Source organism: Dysidea avara, chromosome 3 (genome assembly GCF_963678975.1).
Source record: "Dysidea avara chromosome 3, odDysAvar1.4, whole genome shotgun sequence".
In the NCBI taxonomy this organism is placed as follows: domain Eukaryota; kingdom Metazoa; phylum Porifera; class Demospongiae; order Dictyoceratida; family Dysideidae; genus Dysidea; species Dysidea avara.
Genome location: NC_089274.1, coordinates 221506 through 240742, shown reverse-complemented (window position 1 = coordinate 240742; position 19237 = coordinate 221506). Strand labels below are relative to the sequence as shown.

Genomic DNA, 19237 nt, shown 5'->3' with positions numbered 1-19237 from the left:
CGTAGGAGTGCCTTTTTGTAGTTTGAAAGGAATACCATGGAGATGTGACACAAAACCTAACCTGTGTCACAATTACACAATTGAGTTTCGTGGATAAAAAAAAAATTAGTTTTCACACATACTAGGCAAACTGCTAAGAAGAGTGAGCTGAAAACCAGTATGTAGATGGAATAATCATCATAGAAAGTCCATGGAGTAGTATAGAAGAATTGGAGTAAAAGCCACTGAGTTAAAATACAAAATACAACTACGTGTAGCAAGTGCATGATTGAGATACTAAGTCACCCTGTCTACAACTCTGTGATTCTTGTTGGATTTCCACCAAACTTTGCACTGAGATTCGCTTTAATGAGCCCTTTTAGTGTGCCAAATATCAGCTTGATCGGAGTACGTGTTTGTATTTTTTACAGACGATTTTGCAAAGTGTGTGAAAAGGAAGAAAGAAAGAAAAAAAAAATGAAGAAAAAACCTGAAACTTTGGCCACTCGTATCTCGGAAATGGCAGGAGGGTTTTTTTTCAAATTTTGTATGTAGACTTCCTTAATGTGTGGGCATTTCTGTAGCAATTCAATTGGATAAGGGATCATGGAGCTACATATGCATGAAAATCATGTTTTCTTTCTTCCTGTCAATGTTGCATGCCGGCTTCTTGGGCTGCACGACATACTACTATGTGTCTTGACAATAAATGTGAGAAATTTTACATCTGACCTACTATACGCATAGATCATACAATGATCGCAAAGCCATTTTTTCCTTTGATGTCGTATTCGATGGTTCATCAGTAATGAATTGTGTTATTGAAAGCAAACAAGCATAAGGGAAAATTAGAAATTTTACATTAGAGTAGTGATCGTAGATGTTAAAAGCAATGACACAAAGGAGGCCATCTACACCTGTGGCTATACTAGTTGACGTTTTATTCCTAGTCCAGTCACAAACAGCCTGTTAATAGTATAGTCATGACTGAAGTAGGTCCTGTTAATAGTATAGCCATGACTGAAGTGGCCATGGCTAGCCATGACTGAAGTGGCCATGGCTATACTATCATACAGCCTGTTAATAGTATAGCCATGACTGAAGTAGGTCCACTGGTGTAACTACAGGTTTGGATGACGTCCCTATGATCCATTCCATACTCACTTATTGTTGGGTTCAAATCCTCCACCCGCATCTCACCATCTACATCATTCCATTATCTCATCTCAATGTTTAATGATTGTTTGGAAATGAACTAACTCGCTTACACATATAGGCATAGAGGAAGGCAGGCTACATGAACACCTCAATAATGTCAGGGGAGGGGGGTTGTTAGATGAGGCCGTGCAAATGTTTCTGGCCCTACCAATCCCCCAAAATTTACCAGGTGACTAGGCTTGTTGTATTTTTTTTGCAACTTTTTGATGTGATATACTACATTTGACGTAGCAGTACATGGAATTATAGGGGAAAACAAGGTCAACTTATAAAGTTATATAAGAAAAAGAGTGTTTACAAGACATGAACTTTTCAACAGATATAAAATAAATTATTGTATGGTGATTGCACAATTCATTCTGCAAAAAAATGATCAGGAAGGGAACCAGAAACATATGATTAACTTTTCATGGCCTGAGTTAGTAATTAATAATACATTCAGCTTACTTAGTGTGTGTAAGAAAGTAATGAGCCACCCGCCCATGTTGGTTATGTTATCTGAAGCAAATAATAAGTCACTTTATCGTGGGTGTTCAAAGGTACTGCTTGGTAGCATATTACCTGGGTAATATCAATGGAAAGTAGTTTGTTCATGTTTTGAAGTTAAGTAGTATAGTGGCATAGCTATAAACATTAGCCAAACTGTGAACTATTTTCCACGACACTTTCCACATACAGGTGTGTGACCGGATCTGTGAAAACCCGGCATAATGATGCAAGCCTAAATTTTCAGTATAATCCATTGAGTGCAATGGGTAAAATATTTGCATAATTGAAAAAAATTCATAAAAATTTTAAACGCTTTGTTCTTTGTAAAGAAAGGGACTATTATAAGGGACTGTCTTGTAAACACTCCTATTATAGTATAGCGGTACAATGCAAAAATTGTGCACTTTTTCATAAAAGCATGAAACTTTCCACATAAGTAGTATTCCCCATGACATAATTTTTTTTGATATAGTGCCATTGCAGATTTGACCTTTGGTGACTTTTATGGCCATTTTTGCCCAGAAATTTGATCATTTTTTGTCTTTACTCCCTGAGGCAGTAATTAACTCGCTAAAACATGGTGTCAATATAAAGATGTTTTTGAACGAAGCAACTTAAGTTTTCATTTGAAGTTAATGGGTGATTTATTCCAAAGTTATGATCATTTATATTACCCATGAATTTTGAGATAATTTACCTCCCCATATATGAGTAGTTTACACCCCAAGGGCAGGTAAACTCCAAGAACTTTGGAGATGATAAAAACAATCATAACTTCAAAACAGAATTACCTATTAACTTAAATAAAAACCGAGTTGTTTCGTTCAATTAGACCTTTACTTTGGTACCATGTTTTAGCACGCCAATTACTGCTTCAGGGAAATAAAGACAGAAATGATCAAATTTCTGGGCAAAAATGGCCATAAAGGTCACCAAAGGTCAAATCTGCAATGGCACTATATCAAAAATACATGTCATGAGGAATACTATTTATGAGGAAAGTTTCATGGTTTTATGAAAAGCTAATTTTGGGGGCGACGCCGCTATACTATAATATAATATAACCCTGGATATCATCTTATTTGCCTACTCAAGGGGAGTTTGGAAATCTTTGTTTAGTTGCAGTAAACTAAAGGATACGTGGCATTTGTGTACGTCACATCAAAGCATTTGTAAGCAATCGATCTTCCTTCACTGATTTCGTCTCTGTATGTAGTGAAGAAAGGTGATAGAAGGAAAATTTACCCAGTAATGGACTCCCCTATTCATGGTAAACACAATGGTGCAAGTTGCAACTCTGTACTTGATAGACAATTTTGTAAACACTAATTTATTTTCCTAATACTTGTACAAATTGATCTTTCTGCTCTTGCTACTTCGTAGGCTGAAACTCAAAAAGTTGTTAGGTTGGCTAAAGTATACACTTGGCTAAGTAGATTATAAATTTCAATAATAAAGGAATTTTAAAAATGTGCCATTATGCTGGGTTTTCGCAGATCCGGTCACACCTCATGACCAGTCGTGTATTTTCTGATATAGTATCATCACAGATTTGACCTGTGGTGATCTTTATGGTCATTTTTGAACAGAAATTTGATCATATAATTATGCCTTTATTCCCTGAGGCATTTTAAAACATGGTACCTAAGAATGAAACAGCTTGGTTTTCAGTGAATAGGTAATTCCACTTTGAAGTTATGATCACTTTTACAAACATAAGGACTTTTAAGGGATCACAGAAAAAAGTAGGGAAAGAAGGTATAGACAAGAGTAGGGATTAAATGTCCACTAGTATAATCTGGCTTATACTCAAGTGTTAACTTTTTTGTAGCTTTATTATGGCTAGGTGAACCTGCACATACCACATCAGAAGAAAGAATATTGCCAGAGTTAACATTTATTGCCTAAACCACCTATAAGTTGCTGACTTGAAAGTGAAGTGGCCATTCTTTTTGCTTTCAGCTATGTTCAGCCTATCACACAGTGTTACAAATGAAGAACAGCAGGAGAAGCACCTCTGCAATCACCATGGAAAATACGGACGATTCTCATTTACAAACATAGGGAAACCATCACACGTTATCTCGAATTGACACCTTGCAAAGGAAGTTTACCTGTCCTTGGGGTATAAATTACCTGTGGGGAGATAAATTATCCTAATTCATGGGTAATAAACTAGACAGGTGTTAACAACATTGCGGGGCAAGCCTGAGTGACTTGAGAATTGCATTTGTGCATGGTTGAAAATTACAATCAGCTATAGGTATGCTATGTTGTGTTTTGGTGGAGAAGAACAGATTTGAGCAGCTGCCATATATACAAGTTTAACTGTGATTAAGTTTGCTTGCCTTCTACTCCCCCCCCCCCCCCCCGGTGATACAGCATTTTCGTGGCCTACTATATTTAAAACTTGCTGTTTAGAGATGATAAGTCCCCTTCCTCAGAGAGTCTGGTTGGCTGCCCATACCATTTCTATTCTGTAGAAAAAATGTTATAATTTTCTAAGTACTAAGACATGAGAAGAAACCTTCTGTGGTATAAGGCACCAAACCCATGAGCATCTATCAACTTGATAATATCAACGAGAAGGCCCTTCCCATGCATCTATCAACTTGATAATATCAACGAGAAGGCCCTTTGGCATCAATTAGTATGTGACAAAGGACAAGAAAAGTTGTTAATTTTACAGACCAAAATAATATAGACAAATAAGACAACTAACCAAACCCCTTCTGAGGGGTGCTTAAATCTCTAATCGATAAACACACACCAGGAATAGGGTTTGGTTCATGAGTCTAGGTATGTCCCTAGAGTAGAGTTTTGTAAAGTTTTGCATACTGCGTAGTGACTTCTGCACTCCACATACCATACCTCACAAATGTTGGAGGTGTAATTCTCATGATTTTAGGTGCAATCACATGTCCAAGGTATTGAGTACTTCATGCCTGCAAGCAATGAAGCACTTTCAACAAATGGTCAATAAAGTCATAATGAGCATTGGATTAAGACATGCCAAGAGCTGATCACAATGAGATTTGGGACAGAATATTGTCACCTAGAAATATTTTTAATATGAGTTGGACCTTGTGTCCTAAAATGATCATGTGATGCCAGATACACAAGTTTGGAGGGTAAAGCAGCTGTGAATGATATTAGCAAAGGATAAAATGCAACAAGTACACACAAAATTTTGGGAATTTTCAACTAGAGTAGGGACTATAGCTCATTGATAAAAAGTACTAAAACAAGTTGGAGTAGTCCATGATATTAAATCACAGTATATTGTTTTGCTGTGACTTTATATCAAGCACTACTCCAGTATTTTTTCAATGTGCTGTGGTCCCTACTCTCTTTGAAAATTAAATTTTTTGTGTACTTGCTTGTTAACTTTTTTTTGTAAAATAAAATTATTGTGACTGGTGAACCCACACATAATACTGCATCACAAGAAAGAAATGACACTGTGTGCCCCAAAGTGAAGTATCCATTACCAGGAGCTTATAAGTGCCAAAGGTGCATTGTGGCGCTTATGAATTCCTGCCATTACGCTTCGTTGTCACTTGTCAGCTATGTTCAACCCGTTACACAGTAGTACGAATCAAGAATTGTTCGAAAAGCACTTCTGAAATCAAAGTAGCCACTATGATGATTTTCGTTATGAAGGGAAGCCAACACGCACTACCGCCAAATCAACACCTTTCGCTGTCAGCAAAGATGAATGGGACACAAAGGAGGACACTGGTAAGTCCATGAAGAATGCGTTGTACATACTGCAGTATGCCAAAAGACACATGTCCAGCTGAAGCAACGTCAAACAGTGAAAAAATCAAGCTTGTAGCTTTAGCCGTTATCGAGTTACGCTTGTCTAAGGAATTAGTCGGTCAGTTACTCAGTCAGTAGAAAATTCTGTTAATAATTATAAAAAAAATTCTGTAGCAACTTGTTGAAAGCGTTTCGGGTCAATCTGAAAGCTTGTTTGGGCTTAGTTTTACCCTAACCAATACTGCCTCATTGTCGTCAGGGAAAAGTGAGACTGGTTTTTGGGTGATGTTTTTCATGGGCCACACCCAAACCTTTGTGGTCCCTACTATACACTGTATGATATCTGAGTTTAATGGATATGTCAGTTTGCACACCAGCATAGCTAGTAGTGGTAGAATGTACAACGTAAGAGCAGCATGAACAAATAGCAAACATAGGTACACAATTGTCAGCCTAAAAACAGATTTTTATTATTAGCCACTATATCCCACTAGGAACCTGCAAATTTTGCGCATGGGATGCATATGCATGGCAGTGGATTATGCCATCACGTTGGTCTCACTCCTGGCAAGGGTCAGGTTGAAAGCTATGACACACAGCTGGTCATTACATATAAATTTTGATACTTAACCCCAATATTGTCATGGAGGCTACCACTTTGTCATATTTTAATTATTTCTTGCTGATGTATTGTGTATGTGTTGTATATTGTTTTCAGGGTAAATCAGCTTACTCCCTGCCAGGGACAAGGGGGTGTCACGTAGGTACGCGCTGTAGGTAGATCTGCGACCACGGTCAAAGTCTTGAAATTTCGCTTTGACCTGTGCCTTTGACTGGTGACTTAACGACAATATTTCAGCACTTTTCGATTGTGAGTTGGAAGCTTTTACCCTTGACCGTTGAATTGGCACGTGGCCTTGACCTTTGACTTAGACCGCAGTTACAGATCTACCTACTGTGAGTGCCTGTGTGTCACCCCCTTGCAGGGAGTAAGCTGGTTTACCCCGAAAATAATATACAACAAATTGTAACATTTACTGATTTAGTAATATTTAACCAGGGAGTCCCTGGTTAAATATTACAGTTACAATTTGTATTTCAGCATTCTATTTATTATGCTAACATACTTATTTATAAGGCAATCCATATTTTATAAAACTAAAACGCCCACTATATAAGAGCACGTGTTTCAACTTACTGCGGATGGTCCAGAGGTGTCACCTTAGCGGCCGGCATACCAGTCGGTAGAGGTAACGATGTGTCCGCCTTCCGTTTTCCCAGCGAGAAGCCGCTTATGCCACTCTCCTTCTTCAGCATCTTATATATTTCGATTGTGGTCTTTAATAAAATAATGAAATTACGCGTGGGAACATTTTCGCGAATCTTAACGTCCGTGCAGCAAGCGAAGACTATTACACAGGGTTATACATTGCCAATTAGGCAGTGGTTACTGAACCGAAAGTCGGTGCACTATTGTAGGGTCCGCAACGCGAAAAATCGATATCCTCCAATCAACTACCTAACTATTGTCGTGTTAGGTTAAGTGTAACTTGAATAACACCAGCGTGGCAGCCAAGTTTGTTAGTTTCTTCTGGTAGAAAACGATACAAATGTCTTAAAATCACGTGATTTTTCGCTGCAGCGGTTCGTAGGGTTCTTCGTATGCCACGATATTCACTCTCAACATTGTTCAAGTAGTCTATCATCAACTCAAAGTATTGGTGGTTTGATTTTATTGGTCAGTTCCTGGTGGCAGCACGATCTGTACAGCTTTTTGACAACAGACAAAATGTTTCTTCCTCTGGAGCACAGGACAAGCAGAGCAGCAACTGCGCCGTGGATCAGCCATGACCAGTACTAGGTAAAGTACCTGCATGCGGAGTATGGTTATGATTGAAGCTTGTTAGCCATCTATATGCTGAAATTCGGCCAAGATGACGCGATTTTTGCAAACAAGTACCAAGATAGTTGATACATTAGTGAGACAGTCTCCAACAGCAAGGATACGAAGCTTATAAACACCTAACAATACAGCTATCTCCGAGGCTATCTCGCCCAGTAAACGCATAGAGCAATCCAATGCATCAAATAAGCACTCACGTGATCGATATTCAATCTTGGAAAATACAACTATAATCTATTCCAATGACCTTAAAATCAATTTTTTATTTATTATTAGCACTTTACAGTGACCAGCACTCAAGTGACAATCACTTTGTGTGCATTAGATTCAGCATCTCGATTAGCCCAGCAGTCTAAGACTCTTCCTACGATGCCATCACAGCACAAAACACACCTACACTGGCCCAGACCACACCTGAGTGAACAATTAACACAGATATTGGGTGTATCTATCGAAGCCCATCTTCTGAGTTATTAAGTAGTACTAATTCCCTCTGTGAGCTTCTGAAGTCAATTCCTAGTCTCAAGTTTTCTCATGTCCTAATATGTGGAGACTTTAAGGTGGCGCTGAAGTAATTATGTGAAGCCGTACAATGCCCATTTGTCACTATTAAAATTAGCCCACGTGCTTAATTAGCTATTTTAGGGTGGTGGAGAACTCTGCTTGTGAACCATGTAGTCTACATTTAAAGGGTTCTTATGATAGTCTTTAATGTTGTAGCTTAGCATGCCAAGTTCCGTGAAATCACCCGCTTTAATTTCGTGGCTATTAAACTCTGAACTTACGAGCCGATTTTAAAAATAACTCACCCCAGAAACAACCTAGCGCTAAGCCGCTTTGGCTCTTATGGTTTCTCACCTTATAGAACAACTCTATGGAATCCTTTTTAACGATAACAACGTGGAAACTGGTTAAAATGCAAACCCGCATTTTTCAACAAGTGATATCACGCCCGTCAACAGCGAATCGCGAAAAATCTTTCCATAGCCCTGTAAAGAAACGCTTCACCAGTGCCTCTGCCAAATTTTGAGAGTCTATGGTAAGTAAATATGGAGTTATTTCACGAATTGTGGGACAGTGTAACTGGCCAGGGCGCGCTCCGTAAAGCAGTAATCACGCGATGACAGCTGGTGTTGTTCGCTGTGAGGTTACCAGAGTTTTGACAAGGCGATGAAGTCAGTACGTGAATATCGTTACTTGTATCAGCAATAGTAGCCTGACAGTCTGATAAAGCTGGTTCTTTCAATATTTCGAAGCGCTTCGCTTTGTTCTATTAGTTTTCCGTGTTTTTTCGTGCATGACCACAAACGTGATGTCCCATTGGCCTTGTAAGGCTTCATTTGATTACTTCAGCGCCACCTTAATTACCCTAACATAGATTGGTCATTACCATCAGCACCAGCTCATTGTGAACAGCCATTTCTTGATACTGTTCAAGATATATATCTCTTTCAACATGTACTGGAACCAACACGACATCGTAGCTCCTCTTCCAGTTTACTTGATCTTGTTTTCACAAATGAAGAAGGAATGATATCTGATATACAACATCTCCCTGGTCTCGATTTGAGTGATCATGTTTGTCTCAAATTTGTTTTAACATGTTATGGTAAGTACATCCATGATAACAAGCCAAGGTACAACCTTCATCAAGCTGATTTTGACAGGATGCGGACTTTGCTGGAGGCTATTGACTGGGATGATACATTAAGTTCCTTAGACATTCATCAAGCATGGGATGTATTTGCCTCTCATTATGAGTCAATTCTTAAGGAATGTATACCCTGCCATGCACTTAAAATGAAGAAGAAAAACATTTATATGACACGTGAAGCATTTCGTATGAAGAAGAAAAAATGTAAGCTTTGGAAACAGTATAAGCTATCTGGCACAAAGACAGACTATTCACTATATGGCAAAGCCAGAAATGAGCTGCGTAGTTTGACAAGGTCTTTTCGCAAGTCATATGAAGAGAAAATCGCCTCCAATATTAAACTAACCAGAAAGTATTTTGGAAATATGTAAACTCCAGATTAAAATCAAAGTCTAGTATCAATTGTCTACAACATGCTGATGGCTCCCTGACACACTCCAACACTGAGATGGCTAATGTTTTCAACAATCATTTTGCCAGTGTATATACTAGAGAGGATACATCCTCAGTACCTTCATTTCATCTTGATCACACAGTACCAACACTTAATGATGTCGATATAACACCATCCATTGTACTTGACAGGTTAGAGAAAATCAATGTAAACAAATCATCAGGACCTGACGGTTGGCCTCTACTCTCATTAAAGGAAACTGCTTTACAACTTAGTGTTCCATTGTGTATACTGTTTAAAAAGTCACTTAGTAGTAGCTGCATGTCTCCCTAGTAGTTGGCCGCCCATGTCACACCAATTCATGCACAAGAAGGGAAATTGTTCTGCTGCTGATAACTACTGTCCAATAAGTTTAACGTCACCTATTGTCCGAATTTTGGAGTCAATCATTAAAGGTCATATCACACACCACATGCTCACTAACAGTTTATTTTCTCCAAGCCAACATGGTTTCATTGCTGGCAGGTCGTGCACAACACAGCTTCTTACAGCAATGGACTACTGGACCCAGTCACTTAATGATGGCTATCCTGTTGACATTATATATTTAGATTTCCGAAAGGCGTTTGATTCTGTCCCTCATAATCGACTACTGATGAAATTGAAGGCATATGGCATGGGCGGGTCTCTACTAAGATGGGTACAGAATTTTCTTTCTGGTAGAAGGCAACGAGTTGTGCTTAATGGTGATCACTCTAGTTGGTCCACAGTCTCTAGCGGGCCGGGGTTCCCCAAGGTTCAGTCCTTGGCCCCCTGCTCTTTCTGTTATATGTTAATGATATTCCGTTATCTGTGGACAGCCCAATCTTACTATTTGCTGATGATGCCAAGATCTTTCGATCAATTAGATGTGAAGCCGATTACTTACAACTTCAACGGGATATTGATATATTGTTTGAATGGTTGAGAACCTGGTTGCTTAATTTTAATATTAGCAAGTGTTATGTTTTGCATTTAGGTCTCACCCACTCCTATGGAAATTATTGTATTGACGGTAATGTTATAACATCTACTGAGTCAGTCAAAGATTTGGGAATCATCGTTGACTCTTCTCTGAAGTTTCATACGTATAACCATACTGCTATAGTAACTGCAAGAGCTAATCGTATACTAGCTGTGATTAATAAATCGTTTGAGTACTTGAACACCAACGTGTTACTCCAACTGTACAAATCTTTTGTTCGTCCCATATTAGAATATGGAAATATTATATGGGGTCCACAGTTCATACTTGATCAGCAGTCAGTTGAAAAAATTCAAAGAAGAGCTACCAAGTTAGCGAGCGAAATTAAAGACTTGCAATATGTTGACAGATTAAACAACCTAAACTTACCATCTCTTAGATATCGACGTCGTAGAGGGGACTTAATTTACACATACAGGCTATTTCATAACATGCTGGACATGGATAGCTCATCTTTATTTACCCTTCGATCATCTTCTATAACAAGAGGTCATGATTTAAAGATCTGCAAACCACACGCTACCTGCTTGCCACGCCGTCACTTTTATTCAGTAAGAATTATAAATGATTGCAATGGACTCCCATATGACTCAGTTAATGTTCATTCAACCAATTTGTTTAAGACACACCTAGATAGATTTTATTATGATTACCAGTATGATATTGTATAGTTATTTTTGTAGTAGTTTGATTGTTTAGATCAGGTTTTTACAGGCTTTGCCTCCTTACCTGTACCCCCAATAATAATAATAATAATAATAATAATATTTACAAAAGGAGCACACTGCATGGTTCCTATTCAGAAATGAAAGCGATTTTCTGGGTATTTCCGCGATTTGAATTTCGATCACGTGAGTGCCTATTTCATGCATTGGATTGCTCTATGCGTTTACTGGGCGAGATAGCCGTATTGTTAGGTGTTTATAAGCTTCGTATCCTTGCTGTTGGAGACTGTCTCACTGATGTATCAACTATCTTGGTACTTGTTTGCAAAAATCGCGTCATCTTGGCCGAATTTCAGCATATAGATGGCTAACAAGCTTCAATCATAACCATACTCCGCATGCAGGTACTTTACCTAGTACTGGTCATTGCTGATCCACGGCGCAGTTGTTGCTCTGCTTGTCCTGTGCTCCAGAGGAAGAAACATTTTGTCTGTTGTCAAAAAGCTGTACAGATCGTGCTGCCACCAGGAACTGACCAATAAAATCAAACCACCAATACTTTGAGTTGATGATAGACTACTTAAACAATGTTGAGAGTGAATATCGTGGCATACGAAATACCCTACGAACCGCTGCAGCGAAAAATCACGTGATTTTATTTATTTATTTTTATTAGTTTAACCAAAAGGTAAGGTGAATACAAAAGGCAAATATGCCTATATGAGTACCACCTACAAAAACAATACAATACAAAACCAAACAACTAAGAATACATTACAAAGACATTACAGTACATTTGTATTTGTATTTTAAGGATAAAGGCTTATGCCTGTACATCCATAAACAAAATTAATAATTATTATGTACTTAGCTATTCTAATTACTATACAAAATCAAATAAGCAATTACTGTAGTGTCTGTCCAGCAGTGTTTTAAAATCATTGACAGAGGGAGAATCAACAATAGATTAGGGTAATGAATTCCAGTCATTGATTACTCTGTTACTATAAAAATTAGATCTTGTATACGAATTAATGTGATGTTTGAATAATTTCCTTGTGTGACCTCTTGTTACAGTAGAAGTGGATGGGGTAAATAAATGATTTTCTATATCATAACTGCGCATGCCTTTGAGAATTTGGTACAAATATATCAAATCACCCCTTCGTCTACGGTGTTGTAAAGATGGTATGTTTAGATGTCTTAATCTGTTGTAGTATGATAAATGGTTGATAGATGGAATCATTCTGGTTACTTTACGCTGCATTCTTTCAAGTTTTTTGATTGTCAAGTGTGTAAGAAGGTCCCCATATGACATTGTTATATTCAACAATTGGACGAACAAGTGTTTTATATAGTTTTACCATGACATCAGAGTCCTTACACTCAAATGATTTACAGATGAGACCTAGAATCCAGTAGGCCTTTTTAACTACCATATCTGTGTGAATGTGAAATTTTAATTTTGAGTCAATTTGTATGCCAAGATCTCGAATGTTATCCAATAGCTCCAGCTGGATTCCTGCTACAGTATAATTTCCGGTGTATGGAGTATTGCCAATATATAAGACCTTGCATTCAGGTTAAAATATTAAAAGATAATAACCAACGTTTTGACCAGTCAAGCAAGATATTTATGTCATTTTGCATTGCAAGGCAGTCTTCAGAAGAACGGATGGTACGATAGAGCTTTATATCATTGATGATCTGCAAATATCAATAACTGACTGGATAAGACATTTGTATCGTTTTCTACCAGAAGAAAGTGACAAACTTGGCTGCCACGCTGGTGTTATTCAAGTTACACTTAGCCTAACCATAGTAGGTATATTTTCTATGGCCTAACACATGACAATAGTTAGGTAGTTGATTAGAGGATATCGATTTAGTTTTCGCGTTGCGGGCCGTACTGACTATTGAACCGACAGTCACGTGACATTTACGAAATAGGCTATGAGATGCTCGATGAGAAGGGCCAAGTAGTGCCAAACAGCAAATTAAACAGTAGGAATGGTCAACTATATGAATCTAGTCTGCTTTATCAATCACGTGAGCTATGTACTTTACAACTCAGTGACTCGATTACCGGGTAGTTAATTGTGGGATACAACATGATTTGAGGCTCCTTCACTCGTGCAGATACTCTTCAGGAAAAAACCCGTCTACAATGGTGGAACCACGTACGGATGGTAACGAATTACAAAGTTGGCAACTAGTGAAAGTTGGGACTTTGCTAGTGAAGAAGTCTGACCATGTAGCTACTCAGAGACTCCAGGACTTTATGCTGTGTAGCTAGACAACACCAAGAGTTTTGGAAAAGGCTAAATTTAAGAACAGAAATGCACACTAGTAAAGTATTCCTGTGTTCTTGGTCAGTTTTTTCACTAGTTATCATAACACTACCAAAATGTAAAGTGTAATCCAACAACTGAATATGTTACTGTATAATACTCTCAATAGCAGCTTGACGTATTATATTGAAATACGTCAAGCGATTAGCCAATAGAATTAGTATTACACTTGTTTGTCAAGGTCCCTTGACAAAAATTTATAATACTAATTTGATTGGTTAAAATAGTGTGGTGTGTTTATATTAGAAGTAAATGTCTGACTTGACAACTGTTGTTACTAGATGTCCAAAGGTATAACAACAATATGGTTGCTTAGCAACGGTTGCTAGGTAACCATTGCTAAGGTAAATATCATTTTGAGACCATGGTAACGGTTGCTAAGTGTGATTGGTCTTTTGCAATGGTTATTTTTGAATTTCTGCTGCCTAGCAACAGTTTCTATGGTTGTCGGATTAATTTGCAATAGGATGAATGGCTGTGGTATTCGGGATTAATAGTTCTTGCATTGTAAACAGGAAGGAAATAGTGCTTGGCTTCGCCTCGCACTATTTTACTCCTTCCTGTTTACAATGCTCGCACTATTAATCCCGAATACCACAGCCATCCATCCTATTACATATACTAATACCATACCTGTTTCACTGCCCATACAAAAGTCTCAATAGTAGCAGTGAAATTTATCCCGTATTTCACTGGTAGCAGTGAAAAAGTTGTAATTGCAATTTCATTGGCTAGAATTTATGTTAACAATGTAGCGCCAAGAGTTCATAATATATATACTAAGGAGAGTATCCTACTCTCATATACCCCTGTAGAAAGGCGTATCGTGAAGTTATGACGTAACACTTCTGAGTTCGCCCGTTTTTCTTTGTATAATTAATGATGTCATTAGTTGAACATGGTATCGATTGAACGCGTGCCTACCAACGTCGCTAGCAACCGAGCTAGCAACCAAATTAACTCCAGCTCTAAGCGTTTCTCACCTAACTACAATCGTTCCTTCATGGGTTAAGACCGCTTCGTAGGCGTTTCTTACTAGGCCATTCGCGAATACGGCTATCCTGAGCGTCGCAAGTGTGAAACGGTGCTAACGATTCTTGCACTTTTACGGCTTCCTGCACGTCACAAACCACAACATCTTGTCGTTACGTCATAACTTCACGATACGCCTTTCTACAGGGGTATATGAGAGTAGGATACTCTCCTTAGTATATATATTATGAACTCTTGGTAGCGCCAATTAGTGTTTACGCGTGTTTAGTACATAGTGACAAATTGCGTACATAGCAACGCTAATGCACAGCATGCGTATATGCAGCGAGTATGGTATTAACTGGGAATAGCATGGGTATAGCAGTGAAATTTTGGGATAAATACCACGAGTGTTGTATTGAAAATGGTAAATTTCACTCGGCTTCGCCTCGTGAAATTTATCCCCATTTCCAATACAACACTCGTGGTATTTATCCCAAATTTCACTGCTACCCATGCTATTACTAGTACATATACTACAGTGAGAACACTTAGTGGATTATATTGCCAGCTTTACAGTGGGTGAAAGTTGTACTGTACAGGAATATGGCATGCATTGTACTTGGGTTGGTGTATACTAGTGTTGGGCGATATATCGATATTATATCGTATCGTTTGATTTTTTGCTGATATCGAAAAGTATCAATATATTTTTCAAAACTCGATATTTCGATACGATACATCACGTGATCTGATTTAATTTTAAAATGTCTATTTTAGCTTATTTAATAGTTAATTGTAGCTTTCCATTACCTTCAGCAATTTTCTAATTACTGTTACTCTTGTGTATGTGGACAGGAAATCCCCATTGTGTATAGCCATAGCTAAATTATGTGAAAACTAGCAATTTACACGTGCAAATTAATGTTACAATATCGTATCGAAAAGTATCAATATCGGTCAATTTTAGTCAATATCGTATCGATATCGTATCGTTCTGAAAATCCTGGTATCGCCCATCACTAGTGTATACACGTGGTGTCACAACATGTTTGTATGTGCAGTTGAGGTACTTGACATTGCATTTCAAATATATGTATTATGTTACCCATTCCATGAAAATGTGACTAGTTAACATACACTATTTTACAAAATACATTGAGCTGGTACAATGATAATAATTAACGCATGTTTTAGCAGTAGACAGCAAAGCAGTAAACAGACTGATATAACTAATACACATGATGTCGTTGTACTTGCCTGTTCAGGGAAGTTTCTATATAAAGTAGAATTAGCTACCATCATGTACACGTGAGTTACGTGTGTTTATGATAAAATTTAACTTTATCATTGCCATTTCTGAGCTTAACAGCCTTCTTGCTTGTAAGCTTGGGTTAACAAGTTATAACAACTGATTTGCCAATTCATGGTGAACAAAATAAGTCAAGTTACAACTCCATTTTATTGACTGTTGCACTCGTAAATTATTGTTTAAATAAGTGCCTGGTATAGTCACTGTATGCATATAAATGTACAACTTTCGTAGTTCCTGATCTCTACCCCCCAAGAGTATTCAACATGGAAAGCTGAAATTTAGCAACTCTTTGCCTTTTCCCTATTGACAACAAAGTTTTTATAAGAAATTCAAGATAAATGCAAACTAGTTTGGTTTTGCTCAGACCAGTTGGTCATATTCTGTACGTGTATTATCACAAATTAAAGGCAGTAAACAATGAACTGAAATTTGGTGAAATCATGTAAAGGGTATTGGACTGACAGTCACGTGACACTTACCTAATTGACTATTATTGAGAATCAAGGACCAAATCTAACGGCAAAGTAATGCTTAGCAATATACCAACTATTTAGTTAAACTGCCATCTATTTTTTTAACACTGCAATACCATGGATTTAAAGGAAACACAGTTTTTAATGCTTCACTATTTATATGAAAAATGTGCATATAAAAAGATATGGATTGGTGTACAAACTGCAGTCAGCTTGCCAATAATTCTGTCTTAAGTAAGAATGCTTACTTTTATGTTATATTTGCAGGTAATGGAGGTTTAAAATGGCATACCAATAGTATAGTTATACAGCATCATCAAGTGGCAATCTGTGAAATACCAAAACTGCATTTGAATTTTAATTATTACAGGATACAGCATGATTGAACCTCCTCTTGCATGGTAACACTCCTCAGGAAATTTTTGTGAAGTTCATGGTGATATATTATAAAGGTGTGAGTTCACCCATACCGGTCTCTAACATCTCAGGTTCTTTATTAAATGAGCAATTATACAGGCCAAGTGGCTCTTGACCAACTCCAATATGCCAACACTGTACATGTGTATGCATATCAGTGTGTGCATCATATTACTATGCATTGCTAAATATCCTGTTTGAAACATGTAGATGGAGTAGGGCTTTCATAATCATCATTTCAATAACCACAGCTACTGCTTTGGTGTACTAGTCACTCAGTGCTAGTGAAATTGCATGCTGACATTAATTTTGTTATCGTTATTGTGGTGTAAGCCTTTAAACAATGAAAAACTTGTGTTTGTATTAAAAGTATCATTGCCAACTTAGCTATGTACGAATGGGGACAAAGACATGTACTAGTTGGTTGTGGGTTACACACACTTAGTCCACTATACATCTAATTATGTATCTAGCTAATGCATGTATGCGTGAGTGAACTCCATAGTTTGGCCAGGTGCACTTAATTTGGTTTAGCAGCCATTGTCCCCTATATAGCTATCACTACATACACACTTAAAGTGATTACTGAGTGATGTGGTCGTGTCTTTATTAATTTTGTGCATGGTCAGAATTTATGGTTTGTACTGGGAATTAATTTGGCAATGATCATTTATAAACTGCTTTATAAACAATTTGTAACATATTTAGTGGGAAAACTTGATCCAGCTACAGACGTGCTTCAGTACCAAGTCTTTTGTTGCATTGTGATCATGCATGCATAATTATATTGATTCCGGTGATGGTGAAACATGTTTCAGGAAAGTGGATGAGTACTGTGAAAACACACTTATACAATTACAATACCGACGTACAGACGTACAGATTGTACAACATTCAGGTTATGACTTGGTTTGTAACGTATGCAGTGCATATACAATTAGGGAAAATTTTACTCTAATAACTTCGTACCATGCAAAAATTTTTGAAACAGTTTTGTATGCAATTGTCTAAAGTTCTCACAGTGAGTGTTGAAAACCAATATTTCCGACGAAGGCATCACTCCACCCCTAGGCCTACTGTACAGTTGCAGCAGAAGTTGTGAGGGCAGGGATAATTTAAACAATGAAGTATAAATTAATAATCTTACAAAGAGTTGAAATATGAGAAGTCCAAAGGTCATTGTCAATTACAAACACCCAAGTACTTCTGAGTAACAACCTTTGTTACAGTGTGTACAAGTTGAGCTATGGGAAAGCCACAAAAGTGCAATGCCCTTTCCTGAACTTGTAATGGAACCAAAATGGGCGTGTCTGTTGTTGACACCTTTGTTTGTCACCACTTATCATCTGGTTGGCTGAAATGCTAACTCTCTTGAGAAAAAACTCACCTTTAAATTTTAGCTGTTTTTCAGGATACAGCTCAACTTGTACATACTATAACAAAGGCTGTTACTCAGAAGTACTTGGATGTTTGTAATTGACAATGACCTTCAGTGGACTTCTCATGTTTCAACTCTTTGCAAGAAAATGTCAGATTATTTATACTTCATTGTTTGCCATCAGAGGAATCTACCTGTGGCTATTCTGAAACTCAGTTCTTGTACTATCTCACTTACACTATGCGGTGTCTGTTTGGGAGCCATCTTTGAGTCATGATCTGCAGTCCAGATTGGAGAGGATGGTTAATCGTGCTGTTAGGGTTGTTTATGGACTGAGGAAGTTTGACTATGTTAGTCCTTTGCGGAGGAGCCTTGGGTGGCTTTCTATCCAATCACTGATCCAACACCATTGTTCGCTTATGTTATGCTGCCATTATCATAGTAACATGAAAAATACTATATTACCAATTCAATTTGGCTAACTATCACACTATGACACCAGAACTGCCCCTCATTTAGCTGTCCCATGTTGATTTAGACTTTTATTTACACAGAAATTTTTTTGTTCAAAGGGACCTACTGGTGGAACAATTTACCGTCTTTATGCAGCAAAATAGTTATTATGGCTTTAAGAAGTGAACGTTACAGCATCTTAAGGAAAATGACTGATTTATTAAATTTTAATTTATAGTTTGGTTTGTAGTAACTAACTGTTGCTGTGTTTATTGTCTTTGTAGTATCTCTACGTATCTTTGTTGTGTTTTATGTTGTTGTATGTATGTGTGCCCCTCTGGCAAGGAAGAACGCTTTGTCCGACTGTTTAGAGGTAATAAACCATCAATCAATAGAACATTGCAGTAATGGGCCAACATTTGCTACATACTTGTCTGATAGTCATAGCTAATTCATAAATCCTCCCACAACTTTGCACTGAATGGCTGTCCTGTAAGGCAGATACATATTGACATGAAGTTCTGATGTGTTTATTATCAGATATTATACACTGTGGAGGTGCTGTAGTTTATGATGTTACAGAACTAGTGACACCCCTTTGACTACTATCCCATGCATATGCCACCACATCTTGTTGTCCTCACAATGAGCAACCAGAGTGATGAGCAACATTGTAATTGTAAGAGCTAACATGTCTTCAACTACACTGAACATCTACAAGCTACTTGTGAGCACAAATCTAGTCACCTGAGCATCAATTAGAACTGGATTGTTTAGGGTATAATATACT

At 37.7% G+C, this 19237-nt stretch overlaps 1 protein-coding gene across 1 annotated transcript in view; it reads right to left on the bottom strand.

The window, feature by feature from the left end:
* Positions 1-6794, bottom strand: part of LOC136248642 (ATP-dependent RNA helicase DDX42-like) — a 30086-nt gene extending 23292 nt beyond the window's left edge. The window contains exon 1 of the mRNA XM_066040407.1: positions 6647-6794. Within this exon, the coding sequence (XP_065896479.1) occupies positions 6647-6765 (119 nt within the window). The 5' untranslated portion in view covers positions 6766-6794. The remainder of the gene's footprint in view (positions 1-6646) is intronic.
* Between the last annotated feature and the right edge of the window lie 12443 nt (positions 6795-19237).